The sequence below is a fragment of the Astatotilapia calliptera genome, chromosome 6 (genome assembly GCF_964374335.1).
Source record: "Astatotilapia calliptera chromosome 6, fAstCal68.1, whole genome shotgun sequence".
In the NCBI taxonomy this organism is placed as follows: domain Eukaryota; kingdom Metazoa; phylum Chordata; class Actinopteri; order Cichliformes; family Cichlidae; genus Astatotilapia; species Astatotilapia calliptera.
The window spans coordinates 25,219,036-25,235,618 of NC_137427.1; the positions used below are offsets into that span (position 1 = coordinate 25,219,036).

Below are 16,583 nucleotides of genomic sequence, written 5' to 3' on the forward strand. Positions count from 1 at the left end.
AAAGTGCGTGCGGGCATAGAATAACGTGGGAAACAGAGAATGTTTATAATCAGAATACCAGTTTGTTCCATTCAGTTGCCGTATTTCACAGCTCACTGAGTTTATCTACCAATTTCTTCAGTACATGCTTTCCTCTGGTGGCAAATGCTCTGCAGTATAGGCTACTGCAATACATTCAATGCAAAATCTCCATAATAACAAATCTCATAAGCTACCACTTGCAAATACCACAGAATAGTGACCCCGGGCACCTTATAACAGCTGCAGGAGAAAACCTAAGATATAAGATAGCAACTGAAGAACCAATATGTTACTTATTACTTATTACTTGTTACTTATTTGTTTATTTATTTGGTAGTGTCCCCACAAGAAAGAAAAGGCATAAATAATTGTGAGTGTTAGTGCATTGCATGGCTAATGTGGCTAACATAATCATTAGCTTGATTGTAGATCAAAGCAGCCGATCAGAGGAGCTGCCTCTTATGATCTGTAAGCTAACAGCGGTTTTTCCATGATGAATCCATTCTCATCTCTGGAAATACTCTAGTTAGGTGAAAGGTGACACATGGGTAGAGTGTGCAGGTGGAAAGACATATGATCACTCGCTGTGACTGCTAGAAGGCCGTTAGTTTGAACTTTAGAAGCTGGGAGGGTAAAGTCCACTTTACGCCCAATCAAACTGGCATTTGTATCCTCACATATAGCTCTGTCTGGTAATGTCTTAAAAAGTTCAGGGGGTGGTGCATCTGTGAAATTGGCTCCTGAAAAGGGCAGAAACTCACTTGGATTTGAGCCTAAAGGAACTGAAACAATCGGTTTGAAACACAGACGTTGTAGAATGTAAGATTTTGAGCTGAAGCTTTTAAGATTTCATATTTCAGTGACTGGAATAAATTCCGTTTAAACCTGAGCAGGGTTTTAAATATGTTTTTACTGCTGATGTGAAGTGAAGTCATTGCCCCTGTCTGTCTAGAAAATCCTCCTCATCTGACAATATCACTCGTATCCCTGCCTTTTCTTTTAAAATCTGTACCTTCAATTTAAATTACACCTTAACTGACAGGGCAGGTTAGCTTGTGCAAAAAGACTTGTCACAATCTTAGCTGCAGATCTTATTCGCCTTGCACCGGTAATTTGTCTTGCAGCATGAAAAACAGACATCACACTTCAAAAAGAAAGTAATTTGGTAAAAATGATGATTAGCATGAACATAATTTAAAACACATAAATGCAAAAGAAAGAGCATGAGACGGTGGGTCCCGATGATTGGATTTACTTAATTACTTTTCATCAGAGTAAAATCTAGAACCTGAGAACTGAATCGATCTTATGAGTAAGGTGACCCGTTACATCATCATGCTCGGTTTTACTTTACTAAATCCTGTTATTTCTGCCAAAGTCTCTAAGAACGTAGACGCACTGTTAAAACATCCATATGGGAGCGTGTCAGGACATGCTGTCTGACCGTAGCGGTGACGTAACGGATCTTGAGACAGGGGAAGAAGAGCCTTTGGCAAGACCTCTGGGCTACTTTTCTCTCCCTATTTAGCATATTTAATCTAGTCTGATTTGCATTGTGTGGATGGCAGCCAGAGGAGAAAGAAATGGAGGGGGAGCATCTTTTTTTCTGGTTGGAGTCGGTGTTTTTTATTTTACCTCTTGTTCTGTGTGGTCTGCTGCTTTTGTGATGTCACTCCACCAATTTTAAATAATCCAACTATTATGGAGCGGATAACATTTTGTACAGACAGACAGTCCCTAGAAGATTAATCCTAGTAACTTTGATCCGTTGATCTTTGCTCTACACCACCATGAGAAAGAAATCTTCTGTTCAAAGTGAAAGGTCGTAAGGTTCAAATGACCTTTGGAGCATCATCAGGTCATAATTTTAATCTCTCAAAAAGAAATTATTGGAGTGATTACTGCAAGGTTGTGTCAGTTCTGCCCTGAAAAACCAAAACAGGCTTTTTACTGCTTGTTAGCGAATTTATGTAGCATATTCATGCTAGCATAGTAATTATAATTTTGTTAATGTGTTGAGACTGTGCCAGACACGACTGGACAGTCTTTATAAATTTTACCTCCTTTCCATTTGTTTGATCATTCTGATGTTTATTTTACTGCTTAACCATACTGCCATTTTTTAAGTAACAGGAAGAAATTTATTGATAATTGTGGTAGATCTATTTCTTTGTTTTTACCATCACCTGTTAAAAATACGTAGGGCCTTAGTCATAAAGGCCCGGAGACCAATCATGGGGGGGAAATGAGTATTCCTCAGCTGGGTGCGAGTGGTTCCTGGAGGTTGCTGGCTAAAGCTCCTGGTCAGTGCCCCTGTTAACCACCAGTTGCTAAGGAGAAGTGTTTATTCTGTGACCAGTTGGTGAGTGGTTACTGGCAGCTGCTAGTGTGAAGTTGACTGGATACAGTGCTGCCCAGAAAAACCTCCTTATGATTGCTTTGGTCACTAGCAGGTTGCCACAGTCTCCAGTAGTTGGCATGGAAAAAAGACTCACAGAAAGTTGTTTATTACTGCTGCAACCAGCGCATTTCTAAAAGTACAACATTTATTTTTTAATTAAACTCCCCCCGTTTCCAGATTGTGTCACACTTTATCAAGTTTCACTGCAGTTCGGAGAGTAAAAAGCGAGTCGGCATCTTCCATGCAAACTACTGGCAAGTGTAGAAATTTGCTGGAAACCAAAGCAAACACAAGGAGGTTTCTGGTGCGGCAGCCTCTTTGCAATCTCACCAACTGATTAGGTAATACCCATTTTTCCCTAGCAACCAGGCACGCTAGGGGGTCACCAATAGGTCTCTAGGTCTAATCACAAGGTCTTTGGGTCTCATCTTGTATCTTGAAGTTGAATGAGTGTATATATGAGCAGGATCTCAGGTCATGTTTTAAAACATGTTTATGGTCCTATGTGAAGCTTAATCACGTGCTATGTAGACAGTAAACGCAGACTGAGAAATGACTTTTCATTGAAGCTGGAGGAGGCTTGTGTCTCATATTGTTGAAAAAGAAACATTGTTTGCATATTAATAGATTCTTTTCAATCAGGGTCAAGGCAAAAATTATCACACAGTACAGTATATTTATTTATTTATTTAAATTTGAAGTAGTCTATAGAATAAGGCTCTGCAGTGTGGTAAAACAAAAAAAAAAACCTGGCAAAAGATATGCAGTGGAAACTGTATCTGTGCTTTGCTTCTCCATCTGTTGGGACCACAAAGCAGCCTCGTGTCCGTGTGCTTGCGTAAATCAGCACTGCGTCTCTCTGACGTCACAGGTTGCGTGTCACCTACTACGACACTACTGTTATTACCCAGCAGCCAACCGTGCATTTTACAGTTCTGTGAATGGGTCATGTCACACTGCCACCACTGCTGCTCAGTTCCCCTTGGTGTCTCCTTTCCCTGCAGGGGGGGTGGAAGAGAAGAGTAGGAGGGCTGAGAGACAGTGATGGGTGGAGGAAAAGCGTAGGGTTGGTTGTTGGATGAGTGACTGATTGGAGGGATAAAAAGAAAGTGACATCGCCGTTTACCCCGGGGAGGTTTTAGATTGTCGGTTTCCTGACCATTAGGTGAGGTCGTTGGCATGCGACACATTTACTTAATGTGTAGTAAGTCACTGGGAGTAGCTGGATCAATCTTCACTCCCTGTCTCGTGACTGGCTGTGACTTTCTATATATAGTCTCTAACATGAGGGAAAGCTTGCGCACATCTTCCCTCCATCAATGCACTTAAGTGCCGTCTCCTCGTCTTGCAGCCATCAAAGCACAATAGTGACTGACTTTGCTCTCCACTTTCAAAGTGTCTGGGGGGGATTCATCGTACACTGACAGCAGCCAATGCTGTGCTGGGCAGCAGCAAGCACAGCAACGCTGCTCCACTTACTCAAAACAGCCACCAAGAGCTCATTCTTATTCCGTCAGTTTCTCATGCAGATCCCCAGACGCTGCTTCACTTTGTTGTTATTCATCCATTTCTGTTGGCTCTTACTTTCTAGCCTCCCTTAATCTTTAAGTCAAATAAGTCAATAGTTATTGGATACATGCAGGTTCATAGGGAGAAAATTACATAGGGCTGAAATTACATCTAGTTTGCTCCACCCAAAGTCACAAGGCTTGTTCTGTCCTGATGGGCAAATAGTGTTTAAATTCTCACGTAATTTTACAGGTGATGATCTGGTTAAAGGGATTTTTAAAGGACACTGCACATTTCTTTCTTTAACACCAACACAAATAACAGTTTTCATGTTGAATTGATGGGAACAAATTGAAGTGAATGAATTATATAGGTTTTATATTTAATGTGACAAGGCTCTTCTACATTGCAAGTCATTCCTTGTAGTTGTGTACATTATTAAGCTTTATGGGTCACATCCGCATCCAGAAAAGCAGTTGTGTAAGAGAGCATGTATACTTTGCTGTATAGTGTAAAGCTGTTTATTATATTCACTGTCTTTACTTGTGTATGAATCCTGAGTGTTAAACAGAATACTGCTTTCTGCTTAATCTCCCACAATTTGCAGTGTTTTGCTACAGTTCATAATAACACCCTCCGCATTGTAGTGAAAAATCGAGCGTCAGTTCTGTAGACAGCAGGTGAGAAACGCGAAAGAGACATTTCAGCCTGTAAATGCAAGATTATGGAAAACCCAGCAAAACTTTCCTCGCTCATGCCAAACCTGGGGCGGATGGGAAGAGTAATAATCATCTAATTCTCTCTGTGGTGAAAGAATAATGGGCAAAATCCTGTAGAGGCACCAAACCTGTGACTGGACCATTATGCACAGCTGTTATTCTGTGCTAATTATTTTTGAGCTGACACACCAACTAGATCTTGATTAAAAATGAAAAAGAAAACTCTTTGATTTTGTCCCAATCTTTGTCAGTTTTATCAGCTGAGACACGTCAGCATGTGCTCAGAGTCAAGCACATGTAGATGTGGGCTCGTATTTTTTTAAATAATTCTACATAAAACACGGCCTGTCTTTGTTTTCCTTTTGTAATCGGTCAGCTCGCTGCATTCGTGCGTCTGGGAACGCGCAGCAATCACATGCACTTGCCTATATATAACACCCCAGGTGTAAAGTAGTTCAGGATGTAATTAGCCGGCCTGTTTGATCGGCAGCAGTGCCACTACAGCTGTGACTCATGAGCGAATGCACGAACCACATATAAATTACTCCAGCTTCTTTTTTTCCCCACATTTGAAAAACACACTCATCCATTTTATTGGATTGTTTTGTTCCTGATCCCTTTCAGTCTTTGATCCTGAGGTCTGGCAGGAGAAAGAATTTGTTGCGTGATTAAGAACAGGAAGTTACACACACCTGATAAGCCAGGCATGGGCAGGTACCTGTCACCAGCTGAAGGAGAATTTCATGCTGAAGGAAAATTAATGACAGGAAATGTATCTGGCTGCTGGATTTCATATGTGTCTGTGTGTGTATGTAGCTGTCAGAATATTGAGCTCTTTCACTAGTGAGATCATAAAAGACTTTGCTACGATGACTCATAAAGCACCAATCTTCAGAAAGTCTTACACTGCATAAACTGCTGCCACAGGCTTAGCCTTATAAACCTGCCGGCTCTGTCTGTCACAGATCATCCCTCTGCATCACTCCCCACCACCAGCAGGGAAAAACACGTCTCACTTTTGCTCGCATAATAAGAGATAATTCAGCTCCTCGCAGTCCACATCACTAAAGATGTGATCAGCACAGGATACGCAAGCGTGGTGGGGTACAGCGTTATTCCCGCTCAAGGAAAGATTTCATCGACTGACCTTAGCTTTCATGACATTCCCTGAAAGCATTTTTCCTCCCTCAGTCCATCCTCTGAGGGCTGTGTCTGGCCTCGTTGTGTCAGACTGCTGCCCCCTCAAGGCGCCCGGACGCATCACAGATCGGTCCCGATGGTGGCAGAGCTGGAAATGTTAGAGCGAGGGGACGGGAGTTATTTCTGTATTTATAGCTCGTGCCATGTCTGAGGCTATAAATGCAAACGCTTGCAGCTTGTTGGGCACCCGTACTTATTTTATCTCTATCAGCAGACATAATGAGACATGATGGTGAATTTCGTCAACACTAAACCTGAACTTTAAAAGCAGGAGCTAACCAGAAGCCTTTTTATTCTAATCAGACTTGAAGGCTTTTACATGCTCTAAACTATCCACGGGTATGAGTTTACCTGGGGGACTCCGATATAACCCAAAAGATGTTTTCCCTCAAATTTAGCTAATTTGCTTCTTCTTTTTTTTCATGAAGAACACTTTGCGTCTTGAAATATCAGGAATAAATGCATTGTATCTTGCTGCAAGTTATATTGCTGTTTGGCAGCAGTCTCTGGAATACCAGATTCATTTCACTGATGATCACTGAGACTGATATTGCACTCATCGTTGACACCCTGTTTTATGTCTTCAGGGTGACAACTTGTGTTTAGATTTCGTGTCATTTCCACCTGAGGAGGGTCAGAGGGCTGGATCTGTTTAGCATGGGCTAGCAAAGAAATCAAAATGTTTGAAGAGCTTATATCCACATACAGGATGCTCCAGCTGCTGAGAGTGGCAGAACGAAGTCATCTACTGAAACAGATGCAGAACAAGATGAAAAAGGGACGACCGTGTCACCCACTGCGGACAAATTTTCCTCTTTTGTCATTGTCTCATATTAGCAATAAGAGTGCAATCTCAATTATTAATCAGAGTCAAAATAAAAACAAAATAAAATGATGAATCTTCATTTTAAGCTTGCACTTATGAGAAACCTTTTATTATCTGTGCCTGTACTTTGCTCAGGGCTTTTTTCATATTGTTCAGATTCAGTTATTTAACGTCATCACTGAGAATCACAGAAATTTCTTCGACCTCTTGCACTTGCAGCATTTCACCTTTTCATGATTTGCCGGCCTGATAATTCTTTTTTTTTTTTTTTTTGGTTTGTTTGTTTTGCAGAGAGTGAGCGAGAAGGTCGGAGGAGCAGAAGGAACAAAGCTTGATGATGACTTCACTGAAATGGAAAAGGCACGACTGCACTCACACGTTCACATTATCACCTTGTTGTTCAATAATTTCCAGAAATTATTGCACTTATTATCAAAACTTTGTTGGACTAACATGGACCATTTAAAGAGAACGTTGGTCAAGAATCCACTGATTTCGTTTTCGTACGCTGACGTTACTGTAAAAACTCTAAAGTTGTGGAGACATGTTTCACACATATTTGCACCAACGCTGAATTTAAACTAAAAAGCTGCAAGAGAAGTGTGCTTGAAAAGGTCTAATACCTTTGGGATGTTGCACCCACTTTACAGCTCCATGTTACACCTATGAGCAGAGCATGGATGTGTGTTAGTACTTGTTTGCGATGTGAGCTATCTGATATCCTCGTGTAATAATGTTGTTGCAGCTTGTCATTTCTTACCTGTAATTTCTTTCTTTGCCTTGTGTATCTCCTTCCACGTTGTGGTGTGCAGAGGGTGGACACCACAGCTCGAGCGGTGATGGACATCATCACAAAGACCACTGAGTATCTGCAGCCTAACCCAGGTAACATGATGGTTATCCCACAAACTTCAGGATTGGTTTTTGGTGTTGCTGGCTGACCTTTACCTGTGTTACCACTTTTCCAGTGTTATTTCATTCACTAATGGTTAATCCAAAATGCTTATTAGCCTTAATTTCTTCTTGTATTTTGCAACATTAATCTGCAAATTAAACTTCCTGTAAACAATAAACTCATTTTAGCCATTTTAATTACATTTTAGGCTTGTGGATCATGACTGCAGATTTAATTCCTTCAAACGTGAATCCCAGAAGCATTGGATTTCATTAGTTTTCTGTCTCTTTAGCCACAAGAGCAAAGATGAGCATGATGAACTCCATGTCACGCATCCGAGGCCAAGAGAAGGGGCCGGGCTATACCCAGACTGAGGTCATCCTGGGGGAGGCCATGCAGAAGTTTGGCAGGGAGCTCGGAGAGGAGTCAAACTTTGGTGAGCTGCAGCACATTAAAAGCTGGTCACAGAAAGTCTGACAAACACTTTTCTTACAGACTCTGCAAGAACAAAGCAGAACGATTTTATTCCTTCAAGTACGCAGGAAAGAAATATCATGAAAAATGTATGAGTCTGTTTTCCAGCCAAGATCCACAGCAGAGTGCCTTTTTCATGACTGAACATTAAGATGTTTTTCAAAGAGAAGCACCTGTTTTGAAAATCTGCTGTAGGCTCTAACGAGAGAGTTACACTTAAAATCCCCACATTTTTCTGCATCATACACTGAAATCAAAACACGTGTTCACATGTTATGTGGCGACTAAATACAAAATGTGTGTTGTTTTTGTAGGTCTTGCGCTGATTGATGTTGGAGAAGCCATGCGTGAGCTTGGAGAGGTTAAGGATGCTCTGGACATGGAGGTGAAGCAGAACTTTGTGGATCCTCTGCAGAACCTTCACGACAAAGATCTCAGGGAGATCCAGGTACTCTGACACTGCGGCATGGTGGGGGTGGGGGACTAATGAAAATCATCTCTGGGTCGGGAATTCATATCACCTGTCTGGTTTTTCTCGTTTCAGCACCACCTGAAGAAACTGGAAGGTCGACGTCTAGACTTTGATTATAAAAAGAAACGTCAGGGCAAATTGACGGATGACGAACTCAAACAAGCGCTTGAGAAATTCGATGATTCCAAGGAGGTCGCTGAGCAGAGCATGTTCCACCTGTTGGAGAGTGATGTAAGCACTATGCACTTCCCCAAATTCATCAGCACACATGACATATGTGAACCTCTGAACATGTCTGAGAGTGAATCCCGGTTAGATTTTAGATTTTACCTGGTGGGCTTCACATTAAGTCCTCAATCGTTTTGGCCTAAAGAAAAAATATAAAAAGATTCCTGAAAGATGAGTTTTACAGTCAAAAATACAAAATAAGTTCATTGGATTTGTATGAAACTTTGGTGATAAAGGTTTAAAGTAGAAACACATCAGCCTGTTGTATGGATGTGTAGCAGATCTTGTGCTTCTTCTCTGTGCATCAACAGATTGAACAGGTGAGCCAGCTGGCTGCATTGGTTCACGCTCAGGTGGAGTATCACACCCGAGCTGCCGAGATCCTCACACAGCTGACCAGTAAGATCGATGAACGGTCAGTACTGACATTTCACTTTCCCGCTGGGTCTTCTCATGATTTACATGTTTGAAGTGTTATTTAGTGATGCAGCAAAGCCAGAGAAACAGAATCTCTGAGGGATTATTTGGCTTTTTCTAGGATAAAGGATACTTCCACCAAACCAAGGAAAGAGTTCGTCCCAAAACCGCGCACATCTATGGACTTCTCCATCAATTTGAGCCAAAATGGAGGTGTCCACAGTGCTCGCTCTCCAGGTGAGAACTAGAATACAAACTTACTGTTCAGGAAGATGCCCAGAAACTAGTCCTTGTACTATATGTATACTTTCATCTCAATTTTGAGAATCTCGTGAGTCTAATTTTGTTTTCAAGGATAGTTTCTGGGCTACTTTCAAAACTTATTTTTTTCCCTTCATTTAACCTTTCTCCGTTTTTCATTTTCACTATAAATTCTCAAATAAAAAACAACACTAACACAGATGTAACAGATTAACTGATAAAACCTTACTCATACCTTTCGCTGATGAATATTTGACTTTGTTCAAATTTTAGGCCACTTACAATCATGTGGAAAACAGAGTTTCACAGGACTGCAGCATCATAAGCAAAAAACTATATACATCATCAACCCACCTTTATTCACAGCTCTCTGAAAGTCCCACAACAGCATTTCAGTCAGGTTCAGGTCTGGACTGGGCCATTGCAACACTATGCCGCTATTTTTTTCCTTTCTTCTGGAAACCCTTACAAGCAAGCCAGACTTTAGTCCAGTCTTCAGTTGTTCAGTTTTGGGGCCTGCAGAGTCTGAGATGTAGCTCTTGGGGTTTTTGCAGTTTCTCTGAGCATCGGCATGAATTCTCTGGGATGTCCACTCCTGGAAAGATTGTGGCATTGTGTTAACAAACACCCAAATGCTCCAGATCAGCAAACTGCCAGAACTTCTGCTTTTATAGTGGTGGTGGTCCCACTTGGTGACGATTGGTTAAGGAAGTACATTTGATTAGCGTCTGACTGCTACTTATCCTCCTAATTCCTATGGAAGCAGTATGTCTGCACTGTATCTCTGCACAGAGTCCTGTGCAAACGTTCTTTTTGCTGCAGTCAGGTCTGATTGTAGACCCTTAAATGTACTTGGCAGCATCGCTCTATATTGGCACCCACCTGCCCTTTCACATGCATGTGTGTAAAAAAGCCTGGGGTGTGTGGAGAGCAAATGTCTCTGCCCTTTCGTGCGCATACATGGAAATTCAAAGGAGGGAGAGCAACAGCAGGCCTTCATCCCCAGGGTACAGATCAAACCAGACATCAGTGTCAAGAATTATGAAATTGATAAGTCAGACAGGAACTGTTCTTGGATTGTGGGCAGAGCTTGACTTTATGACCTGCTTGCAGTAACGCTCTGCTCGATATATTTCACAATAAAAGGCTCCCGGAAAAGAATACATCTTCATCGCTCCCATTTAAGCTATTTACTATGAAATATAATATACGCAGGATTCTGCTTTTAACAGCAAAGAGGCACAGTAACAACATCAAAGAACGCATGAAAAATGGAGTAGATCTGCTATCAAGATAAAAGAAAATATGCACAATACACAAACAGTTCCATATTTTGTAACTATTTAAACCAGCAGTTCAAACAGCAGAAGAACAATATGATATTTTTTTTGCTTTTAAATGGCAGCAGCCAATAAAGGAAGTGAAATATATTTGAGAATTTACAGTGCATCTTTTGGTTTCCTAATTTTATCTTTTCCCCTACTGTTTATTTACAGTTTTTAACATGAACTGATCAGAATATTCATCAACAAATGAGAACCAATGAATCCAACTCTGCACTCTTCTCTTTCCCATTATGATTTTTTTTTTTAAATTCTTGTAGGTTCGAGGTCTCCAGGTGAGCCAGGTTAAACTTGTGCTTTTTTTTCTACCTTTGTGTGATCATCAGTTCATCATCACCCGTCTTCATTTACACTGGAAACTCAGAACTACTACTTCTTATTTCCTGCACCCCTTCCTTATGTTGTTTCCCTTTTCCATCTCTGCAGCAAGGTCTCCAGGTGAGACAACAGTGAATCCAGGAGAGATACCACAGTATCTCTTCTTCTTTTTTTGCTTTGTTATACATCTTTTGTTTTTAATTAATATTTTTTTGTGTGAGAGAAACTTGTCAGTTTTAAGTGGATGAAACAAACAGCAGAAAATCACGTGCCGTCCACTTGCCTAACAAAGATTTCTCAACAATGACTTAAAGAACCGCATCGACAGACGAGCATTTGCTGTGTCTGTTTCGTTCTTTTGTGAATTTTCTGACTTATTTTATTTCCCCCACTCTTTCTTTGTCTGTCTGCTTCTCTCATAGCCTGTAGATAAAAGATGGACACAGTTTTAGGGTTTCATACTTGCATGTTTTTTCCCTCTAATGGCCAGCAGGGGGCAACTCTTCAGTTTGCTAAAAGGAGCCCAGTTTTGTAAAATGTATTTCTCACTTCAACCATTTTTCTAATGGCTTTATAGTCAAAGCCTTTAGTTTAAAGTCACTAGCAGGGTATACTGGGATCGCGTCCTGGTTCTCTTGCTTGTTATGTTTTTCAAAACACAGATGTTGCACAGAGGTTGATGTTGTAAGGGGTTATGTCCATCTTTTGTCTACAGTCTATGGCCTTTCCACCTCTTTTCAAATTGTTGTTTTTCTTCCTGCTCTCTTGTCTACTGACTCGTCATCGCTGTGATCACTGTAATTCCATCAGTTCATCATTTCTCCATCTGAAGATTTGAGTGATAAAATTCTCATCGCACACCCTTCTTCTTTTTCTTTCTCCTTTGCAGCAAGATCTCCAGGTGAGCAAGAGTGACTTGGGAAGAGATGCCACATCTCGCTATCACTCTTATTTTTATCCTTCCATAAATGGACTTTTGAATAAGTGTATTCTTGTTTTTTCATTAATTTTTTTGTTTTTGTTTGTTTGATTGCAGTGCTAACCCCCGTTTGTTCTCTTTTTTTGAGCTCTTTTTTTCTTTAAAGAGTAATCTGACATTTGTTCTTGATTGAGTATTTGCTTAGCCTTACATAAGAACATCCCTGTCTGGACACTAAATATAAAGCTATAGCCAACCAACTGACAGACCTGGGTAGCAGCTCATCTTAACAAATTTCACCTGCTGGCACCTGTAAACCTCACTAATATTCTTTTACGAGAGTTAATATTAACTTTTTGGAGGTCCTTGTAAACTGCTCAGAGCCAGATAAAACAGATTAAATAATAACACCTTCAACAAATGATGTATTCAGATTCAGAAGACTTTATTTATCCCCAAGGGGCAATCTAGAGACTGACCTTGCCGACCATACATACAATACACAAACATCAGATTGGGGAGACAGGTCAGGCTAGGTAGCTGGTCGGTCAGGCGCACGACCAGCGACCCGGAACCGAACAACAATGGAAAATGCACAACATGGGAAAGACGAGGAGAAAAAAAGAACTCCCCCCAGACTGAGCTCCAACAGGGAGATCAGTTTGAGAACAGCACATAACACATGAATCATCACATCTCACAACACAGAAGACATAAGCTTCAAAGGCGTTTAGAGGGGGTGGGGGGGTGAGTGTAAATATATCAGGAAAGTGTTTACAGAGGTCAAGCCAGAAACCTGTTTTCCCATAAACCTCAATAGGGCTTTTCGCAACCACAGCCATCTGGTGGCCTTGCAATAGAATGCAGATAAAAAGGACTTCCTGGCTTCGTTCTTCCAACCCTCTGTGGGCCAACTCTTCTTTTAATGTGCTGTTGTCAGATTTTAGTGAGCTCATTACTGTCCCCCTGAGGTTGGAGGCTCAAGGCTGTATAACACTCACTTGTATGTTGCACCTGCACAGGGAAACGATGAGCCAGTTACACGGTCAAAAACAGATGTTAAGAAATGCCACACAGGCTATAACACAACAACTCTGAACGCTACGCCATAAGGACATTTCCTAAAATATTAAACTGCTCTTTGAAACGCTAATTATATTCGCGGCTACTGATGCTTTGTGTCTCTTTTGCTTTGTCTCCTGCTCTCTTTCCCTCTTTTAGCCAGGTCTCCAGGTGAGCCTTTCACAAGCTTTTCTTGTGGTTATTCTGCTTGTAATCAATGTGTGGAGTCTCATCTCCTTCGCCTGCCTCTCCTAACTCTACTTTTATTTGTTTATCTCTCCGAACCGCTCTCTTCCTCTTCTCCAGCCCCCATGGACCAGCCCTGCTGTCGTGCGCTGTACGATTTTGACCCTGAGAACGAAGGTGAGCTAGGCTTCAAGGAGGGCGATATCATCACCCTTACCAATAAGATTGATGACAACTGGTACGAGGGGATGCTGCAGGGCAACTCGGGCTTCTTTCCCATCAACTACGTGGATATCCTGGTGCCGCTGCCCCACTAGGATGTCTCGGCAGTGTCCGAAGCTGCGACACGATAAATCCTGGCCTCCAGTTCCTCCTCCAAGTATTCCCAGTAACCTTTTCCTAAACATTCCTACTTATCCACCTGCACTCCGCTTTAAAGGAGTCAAAACGGCAACGAAACAATAACCAATGAAGATGTGAGTGAGAGTGATGATAACTTAAAGGAAGCACTCTTAAAGAAAGCGAGGGGAGGGGAAAAAAAGAAAACAGCATTTATAGTCTTGTTTCCCCCTTATCCCACGAGTCACCTTCAGGCTTCCGTAGTCATTTTATCCGTTTCCATCCCAGCTTTTGTCTCGCTTTAGGTTGGCTGTCAGTCCGTCACAAGCTTCTCAGCGCAGGCTTGCAAAATCACACTCTGTATCTCTGTGTTTCGTGAAAACCTTTGCAGTAGATAGAAACTCTTTTTTTCCTCAAACTACCACTACAAAATAATCTGTAGTTCCAGCATGTTTTCAACTGGTTTCATGTTTTTTAAAAAAAATGTTTAACTAACTGAATATTTTTGTTTTCAATTTTCCTTTTTTCGACAGTCGTTGCCTCTTTTGACAGTTCTGGGTGAAACTATGTTCCTGTCATGTCCTAAAAAGAATCAGTTTAAATGAGTTTAGACAAAACTAAAGAGATTCATCAAGTAACACAGTATTTTAATGGGTTTTTTTTGTGCATGTGTTGTAACATATTGGTCATATGTTATACCAAAGTTACTTGTAAAACCTGAATGAAAATGAAACTCCAGCAGGAAGGTATCAGAAAGTCTGTTTGATGGGAACAGGTTTAAGCTTGCAACCTGGAGTTCTTTGGTATTCTAGGTGACGCTTTATTAAGTATGTGACACATACCCGAGCCAGTGATTAGTGAAGTGATGACATGATTTTCTAAAAACAGTGAAGTTTAAATTGTTTTGAAGTGATGTAAAGAAAAACTCCGGTGCGCAGGTCTCAGTCCACCGACATGTATTTTATCAGCAGTGTGAAACATGGTTGATGTGTTGTGATATAATGATGTATAAATCTTAACACTTGAGGAAACCATATAATTGTGCAGCTGAAGAAGGCGTAGCTCTTCTTCCTGCATCCCTTACTAGTCCAAGTAGTGTTCTGTAGTTTAGCTTCTGTAAGCCACTGATGATACTAGGCAGGAGTGTTTTAAGGAAAGAGTCCAATGATAGCTTGTTCCTCTCTTTTTTTGTCTTGGTGGAAATTTTATATATCGGTTAAAATTATGCAAACACAAATAGCTTTTTCTTCACGGTTATACAACCGTATAAACCATACCCCTCTCCCCCCTTTTCCACGTCATGCCCGAGCTTAGAAAAACTAGATGTTGTTGTAGATGTCCAATTTTTTCCAACCTGCGATATGCTCGTATGCAGTATTATGTGAGATCGTTTCCCCATCTTTTGGTGATCTACCGATAACCAAGAACTCATATCGACCCAGTCGGGAGCTGTAGTGCACGTTTTATCACTGAGGTTTTCTTTTCTGCAGAACAGCCTGTGCAGCAGCACTGACTGTTTTTATTCAATTATTTATTTATTTTCACCCATCTTGTAGAAATGTTGCGCGTGTATTTTGGGGGCGGGCGGTTTATTTGGGTTTGCATACTCTTCAAGTAATGCACAGGGATGGGGCTGCAGAGAACCTCTGATGCTGAGGTTTTAACATCTACTGTCTCTGACAGTGTTCAACGTTAAAACAAACATGGACCAATTCACTATGTTCAGCAGATCTATATGGAAAAGAAAACCTATAAGAATGTTTAACGTATTCGTCTTATAAGACATACTATGCTTATGACAGTGGACCTTTCACACGTTTCTCATACAAAATGTTTGCTTGAATTATATTTATTTATTTCAGTTAATCTATGCTTGTATGAGAAACATGCACTGGGGGCGGGGGGGACTAAGAGTAAGAAACAGCGTAAGACATCTTTATGAGACACAGGATAAATGTAAAACATAAACATTTACTATTTTTTTCTTTGTGTGGAAAATTACAATAAATGATGCAAAATCAGCCGATAACCCATATTTAGTGTATTCTTTTCTTCCAAAGGGAAGCACAATGTTAACAGATGGTATATTTTGTTGGCTGGAGTCTAGCGATACAGTTTTAAAGAGGTATTTATTCTTTTTTTTTTTTTAAGACGTAACAAATTCTTCCTTCTTTTTGTCGTTCACTTTTTTAACAATCGTGTGTATCTTTGCCCTCAATGAGGACTGTACAGCTTTTTGTGTTTTGTTTTCACCTCGTGTGTGCGTGTGTGTGTGTGTGTAGTCGCGCATCTACAGTAACGTATCTTATTTTTGTAATTGTGACAGAAGTATACACATACTCTATAGATGTATATATAGTATCTAACCCAGAAGCAATGTGACAGGAGGGATTATGTGCTGCACATGATTGTCTTTGGATTGTTTTTTTGTTTTTTGTTGTTTTGGTTTTTTTTTTTTGGGGGGGGGGGGGGGGGGGGGGTCTGTTTTTTTTTTTTTCTTCTTCTGTTCTTGTTTTGTTTTTTTCCTGCACTGGATTCTAAAACTGTACGCTTGATGTAAAGAAAAAAAATGTGTAATTCAGTTCAAATCAGTGTAATTTATTCAAATAAATGCCAAGAAATGGTTATTGGCCTGATGATTTTCCCTTCACAAAACAATCTTTTTGTCCACATCTACACTAAACCTAAGCTCAGTGTGGGCTCATGTAACACGAGCTATTTTACCTCGCTACACCTCTCTGTTATTGTCAGTACACAAGGAAGCGGGGTGGCGACTTAGCTCTGCAAATACAAGAAGGTTGATGCATTATTCATTTTCCTGCTGGATTCTTTCATGATGCGCTGTGAGAAGCGGGGGGTGAAATGGGTCAGGTATGAGAATCTTCTTTTGTGTTTTCAAGACGGCTGAAATATTTAAATAACCCTGTTGGTGTAAGGTCATCAAAAGCATGACTGCAGCTTCAAGCATCTTAAAGGCTCCAAAAGATATTAAA

General features: G+C 40.8%; 1 protein-coding gene across 3 annotated transcripts in view; it reads left to right on the forward strand.

The window, feature by feature from the left end:
* sh3gl2a (SH3 domain containing GRB2 like 2a, endophilin A1) overlaps nucleotides 1-16,215 on the forward strand; it is a 37,817-nt gene extending 21,602 nt beyond the window's left edge. The window contains exons 2-10 of one of the 3 annotated variants that reach the window (XM_080302986.1): nucleotides 6,968-7,036; nucleotides 7,489-7,561; nucleotides 7,864-8,007; nucleotides 8,360-8,493; nucleotides 8,590-8,748; nucleotides 9,057-9,160; nucleotides 9,284-9,399; nucleotides 11,027-11,041; nucleotides 11,974-13,236. In XM_080302986.1, the coding sequence (XP_080159112.1) occupies nucleotides 6,968-7,036; nucleotides 7,489-7,561; nucleotides 7,864-8,007; nucleotides 8,360-8,493; nucleotides 8,590-8,748; nucleotides 9,057-9,160; nucleotides 9,284-9,399; nucleotides 11,027-11,041; nucleotides 11,974-11,999 (840 nt within the window). In that variant the 3' untranslated portion in view covers nucleotides 12,000-13,236. Of the gene's footprint in view, nucleotides 1-6,967; nucleotides 7,037-7,488; nucleotides 7,562-7,863; nucleotides 8,008-8,359; nucleotides 8,494-8,589; nucleotides 8,749-9,056; nucleotides 9,161-9,283; nucleotides 9,400-11,026; nucleotides 13,237-13,371 lie in introns of those variants that run through there. The other 2 variants (XM_026171271.2, XM_080302987.1) reach the window with 2 other exon arrangements.
* Nucleotides 16,216-16,583: the final 368 nt, after the last annotated feature.